The sequence below is a fragment of the Mandrillus leucophaeus genome, unplaced genomic scaffold, assembly GCF_000951045.1.
Source record: "Mandrillus leucophaeus isolate KB7577 unplaced genomic scaffold, Mleu.le_1.0 Scaffold105, whole genome shotgun sequence".
Classification (NCBI taxonomy): domain Eukaryota; kingdom Metazoa; phylum Chordata; class Mammalia; order Primates; family Cercopithecidae; genus Mandrillus; species Mandrillus leucophaeus.
In genome coordinates this window covers 1173265-1178788 of record NW_012098654.1, presented here as the reverse complement: position 1 = coordinate 1178788, position 5524 = coordinate 1173265, and the positions used below count along the sequence as shown (strand labels likewise).

The window sequence follows — 5524 nt, the reverse complement described above, 5'->3', positions numbered from 1 at the left end:
AAAAAAAAAAAAAAATTGTTGTAATGGGCTGCGAAAGTTTAATTTAAAAAGTGTATGTGGCCATGGTTTTATATACTGGATTAAGATATGTGTCCATTTTTAAAGTTGTGACCATAAAAGAATAACAAACATTGATTTTCTGCATAACAAGCATTTTTATCAGCAAAATTTTAGCTTAGAATTCCTTGAGTGAATACACTTCTGTTTCTCAAACTTAATTCTCAAATTAATTTGAGAAGGATTAATTTTTAAGTCTCCCATTTGTTCATAATTTGTGCTGCTTTATCTTTGAAAGTATTTTTATTTAAAGAGTTTTAGGGTAGTTTTGCAGTGTACGGTGTTTACCAAAAAATGTTTGATCCATGTAGCTCATTTCTAGGTTGCTTTATGCATTCACGGGCCTGTTTGGTCTCTGAAAATCAAACTGCGTTGCTCTTCTTTGACTAACACTTTTGTCTTTGGCATGTCATTGCTCTGGCATGTCATTGCTCTGCAGACATGCAGACCAGCTCTGCTGGTCAAATGATGTTTTCTAGCTCTGGACGTCTGTGGTGCTCTGCAGTTTGGTTCGGACTGCAACATTCATGCTTTGTGGGCTTCCTGGTGGCGTGTCCTACCTAAACCCAGTGAACCCTAAAGTCGAATGACCTGTTCAATTAAAGCAAGCTGGCTGTTGAAGTGTAGCATTGTCTTTCATTCCACAAATACCACCCCTTCTGCTGACAGCTTGTTTTCCTGCCCCAGGGAACGATCAGCGTTGGAGTAGATGCCACTGACCTTTTTGATCGCTATGATGAGGAGTATGAAGATGTGTCCGGCAGCAGCTTTCCGCAGATTGAAATTAATAAAATGCACATATCCCAGTCCATTGAGGTAAAGCACACAACCACCTCTCCGAGTACTGCAAGGGCTCGAGTTAATGAGGCACAGCACACCAAGCAGCTGGAACGAGAGTCTGCCCAGGGTTTTTCTCATCTTTATTTATGAAAGGATGCAATTAGCCACTTAAAAAAGAAAGCGCTTCAGTCCCAGCCGTGTGTGACCGCTGTGCTGGCATGTGAGCCAGCAGGAGTGTGGGCTGGGGCACTTGGCTCCCAAGGTCTTGGGCCTTTCCAGCAGAGGGTGTTAATGGTCTGGGAGAAGTAGAGGCCCAAGGTCATGGGGTTCTGGGAGAGAAAGCAGACCTCCATGGATCATTCTAACCACTGATTTTAGTTTTAAGGCAAATTCTGCTACGTGCCGCAAGGCTATAGCAGGTCCCATCTTGAGCCCTGGGCACACGAAAATGTCACCATTCTGCCCACTATTTGAATGTGGCAAGGTCAGGCCATTCTCCTGAGTGTTTATAGTAGATCTTTGTCTCCTCAGCTCATTAAGTTATTCTCCGTTGCATCAGCCAACAACATGGAGTCCTAACTTGGGGAAATTTGTCCCCTCTTGGAGCTCCCTGAGTCAGCTGATACAGAATACAGCCATGGAAAAGTCTCCAGTCCCCCCAGAACCCTGATGGCAAGCAAGGACAGGAGAGGCCCCAGGGGTACCGTGAGGGAAGGCGCACAGCGAAGTCCCTGTGCTGATACCGCTGGGACATGCAGCCCCATGTTTCCCCTGGTGGTGTGAAATTTCCCCATTAAAGCTTTTGCAAAGCAGATTATCCTTGTGGTCACATGCAGACCAAATAACAAAGCGAAAGAAAAGTCAAGCTGCTGTGGCAGTTCTGCATCCATGTGTGCTTCCGAACAGAGGAGCCGTCTGCACCTTTGGCCTTGGACTCACAGTGCGTTCTTTAGGCTGCTGCCACTGGCACTTCCTGTTGTTTTGATTCATTCATTACCAGCAAATATCATTTTTAGGCACCCTTGACAGCGACAGACACAGCCATCCTCTCTGGAAGCCTCTCAACCCAGAATGGAAATGGAGGAGGTTCCATTAACTTTGCGCTCAGACGAGTAACTTCGGCAAAGGGATGGGGAGAGGTAAGAATGTCTGTTGGCTGAGTTGTGTTGTCCATGCAAAGTCTTATTTCTGAACATTTACACTCTCAAAGCTCACCCTCAAGCTCACCCAGGGGGCCCTGTTGTTGTAAAATGGTACCAGATGTCAAACTTCCATCAGTTGACTGGTCCTAAAAGAAAAATAGGTCTCATAAGCCTGGCCAACATGGTGAAACCCCGTCTCTACTAAAAATACAAAAATTAGCTGGGCGTGGTGGCGCCTGCCTGTAATCCCAGCTGTTCGGGAGTCTGAGGCAGGAGAATCACATGAACCCGGGAGGCGGAGGTTGCAGTGAGTCGAGATCGCACCATTGCACTCCAGTCTGGGGGACAAGAGCAAAATTCCATCTCAAAAAAAAAAAGATAAATAGGTCTCATATCTGAGAAGTCCTGTCAGTCTTCCTCAGGTTTCCTGTGATACAGCAACTTCTAGAAATCCAGCCTCTGAAACTCAGTGTTCCCTTGAGCAAAAAGCCTGTGGGCTCTTTTTCCTGCACAATTCAGAAGGCAGGTGCTCTCTCCAGTGCGATGGTTCACTGATTGGTGGCCATTTAACAGCCAGTTCTGCCGAGCAAATTGAGCTGCATCAAATTAACATTGAAGAGTTGCTTGAAAGTCACCCAGACTAGTAAACACGGCAGCCAGGCTCAGCTGTGACTTCCAAGGCTATGCGAGTGTGGAACTGCTGCTGGGCTTTTAACGTCAGACCCCTGAGGACCACCCCAGTCACCTGGGAGACATTTGGCTCAGGATGAAAATAAAAAGGAGTCAGCAGTGCATGCGGAGGGGCGGGGGGGTGGGGGGTGCACACCTGACCGCAGCAGGCGCTCTGCAGGTGGGGGCGCTGCGCTGGGAGCGGTGGGGAGCTGGCTGGTCTCCTGACCTCAGCCTGGGAGGCAAGGATCAGAGGTGAGCAGTTTTTTTCTTTGGAGGGACACCAGTGAAACATGTGCCATTGAAACCTGGGTCTCCTTTGGATCTGTGGCAGCAGACATTTCCATTTGGCTAAGGTTAAGATGAGACATTAACAATCTTCTACCCCCTTCTTTTAGAGCCCTGGCAAGACCAGTGAATTGAATGAAGGAATTATACCCAGAGGTACATACCTGAGCCTGGGTTGCTGCTATGAGATAAAACACCACTAACGCCTTCTCTTTTTCCTTTTCAAACAGTTGGAATTTGGAGCCGGAGACCTGCAGGGACCTTTATTTGGTCTCAAGCTGTTCCGTAATCTCACACCAAGATGGTAAATATGAGAGACAGCAGCTCCTGTTTGGTGGTCTTTGTTGACTTAGGAGACTAGAACTGTGTTCTTTTTATCACGGCGGTTGGCACTGTCTTGTCTGTCCTACAAGGTCACTGCGTACATCAAGGGCAGGTGCAGCACTGGCGTGAAGCCCAGGCAGTGTGCAGGTGGGAAGAGGTGGGATTGCGGGGGCGGACCCTTGTCCCAGCCCCGGCCAGGCTGCACCATCCAGGCCTCACACCTCCCTCACCTATGCCACGAGGCCGCAGAGAAAGAGTGCTTTCAGGGAGAGTTGGTCAGTGGACCGAAACACTTACAGACTTAAGGATCATTCCATTGTCCCAGAGAATGACAGACTGCCTCATCATCAGGTTGATTGACATATGCCAGAGACAGAGCCCCCAGCCAGCCTCTGCTTCCTGTCGTCTCTGCTGCTGCCATGATGTCACACTCCTAGAACTGTGTATCCCTGTGCCTTGTAGAACAGCAGCAGTGTCTTCGTTTCCTATATGGTGGGGGCAGTGGTGTCTTTGTGAGCTCAGATAAAAGAATTGGTGGAGGGTAAATAACACCTCTTTCTTCCAGGGGAGATATGGCTGAAGGAGTCCTAGAGTGGAGTATACGGAGTTTATTTTTTTTATTGATTTATTTTTGAGACAGAGTCTTGCTCTGTTGTCCAGGCTGGAGTTCTGTGGCGTGATCTCGGCTCCCTGCAGCCTCTGCCTCCTGGGTTCAAGCGATTCTCCTGTCTCAGCCTCCCGAGTAGATGGGACTACAGGCATACGCCACCATGCCCAGTTATTTTTGTATTTTTAGTAGAGACAGGGTTTCACCATGGTCTCGAACTCCTGACCTCAGGTGATCCACCTGCCTCAGCCTCCCAAAGTGCTGGGATTACAGGTGTGAGCCACCGCACCTGGCCTATTTTATTTTACTTTTTTTTTTTTTAGAGACGAGGTTTTGTTCTGTTGCCCAGGTTAGAGTGCAATAGCCCAATCATAGTTCACCGCAGCCTTGAACTCCTGGGCTCAAGCAGTCCTCCTCCCTCAGCCTCCTGAAAAACTAGCATTACAGGCATGTGCCAACATGTCTGGCTAATTTTTTAGTTTTTTTAGAGAAAAGGTCTCTCCGTGTTGCCTAGGCTGGTCTCAAGCTCTTGGATTCAAGCAGTCCTCCCACCTCGGCCTCCCAAAGCACTGAGATTAGAAGCATGAGCCACTTCATCAAGCCTGGAGTACATGTTTTTTGTTTTGAGACAGGTCTCACTTTGTCACCCCAGCTGGAGAATAGTGGTGCAATTTCAGCTCACTGCAGCCTCAACCTCCCAGGCACAGGTGACCCTCCCCAGCTACTTGGGACTACAGATGGGCACCACTACGCCTGACTAATTTTTGTAGAGTTGGGTTTTGTAGAGTAGGGTTTCGCCTTGTTGGCCAGGCTAGCCTCTTAACTCCTGACCTCAGGCTATCCTCCCGCCTTGGCCTCCAAAGTGCACCTAGGCACAGTGGCATGAATAACTTCCTTATCAAACATATACTCTAGGCTGGGCATAGTGGCTCATGCCTATAAATCCCAGCACTTTGGGAGGCTGAGGTGGGAGGATCACCTGAGGTCAGGAGTTCGAGACCAGCTTGGCCAACATGGCGAAACCCATCTAATAAAAATATAAAAATTAACCAGGCGTGATGGCGCTTACCTGTAGTCCCAGCTACTTGGGAGGCTGAGGTGGGAGGATCGCTTGAACCGGGGAGGCGGAGGTTGCAATGAGCCAGGATCACACCATTGTACTCCAGCCTGAGCAGCAGAGCAAGACTGTCTCGAAAAAAAAAGAAAGTTATTACACTTCCAATGAGACATGTGTCTGTGTGCCTGCCAGGCTCTGCAGGGGTTGACCTAATCCCTGCCCACTAGTCTGGTCATTTGTCTGTGGGGCATGGGGCAGGGAACACAGGCAGGCTTGCGGGCCAGCCTGTTGTAGGGAGAGCAGGAAAAGTGTTGAGAGGGAGCCTGCGAAACAGGAGGGCGTGGCCTGTGGGGCAGGCAGAGGCTGCTTAAGCAGAGGCACCGAAACAGTGCTTCCTGGCCAGGTGTGGTGACTCACGCCTGTAATCCCAGCACTTTGGGAGGGTGAGGCGGGTGGATCACGAGGTCAGGAGATCAAGACCATCCTTGCTAACACGGTGAAACCCTGTCTCTACTAAAAGTACAAAAAATTAACCAGGCGTGGTAGGCGCCTGTAGTCCCAGCTACTCGGGAGGCTGAGGCAGGAGAATGGCGTAAACTC

General features: G+C 49.1%; 1 protein-coding gene across 2 annotated transcripts in view; it reads left to right on the top strand.

The window, feature by feature from the left end:
• The window catches only part of DNAJC11 (DnaJ (Hsp40) homolog, subfamily C, member 11), a 54274-nt gene that overhangs the window by 31341 nt on the left and 17409 nt on the right, over positions 1 to 5524 (top strand). For both annotated transcript variants that reach the window (XM_011981347.1, XM_011981356.1), the window contains 3 exons: positions 745 to 873; positions 1854 to 1976; positions 3167 to 3240. In XM_011981347.1, coding sequence (XP_011836737.1) covers positions 745 to 873; positions 1854 to 1976; positions 3167 to 3240 — 326 coding nt within the window. The remainder of the gene's footprint in view (positions 1 to 744; positions 874 to 1853; positions 1977 to 3166; positions 3241 to 5524) is intronic.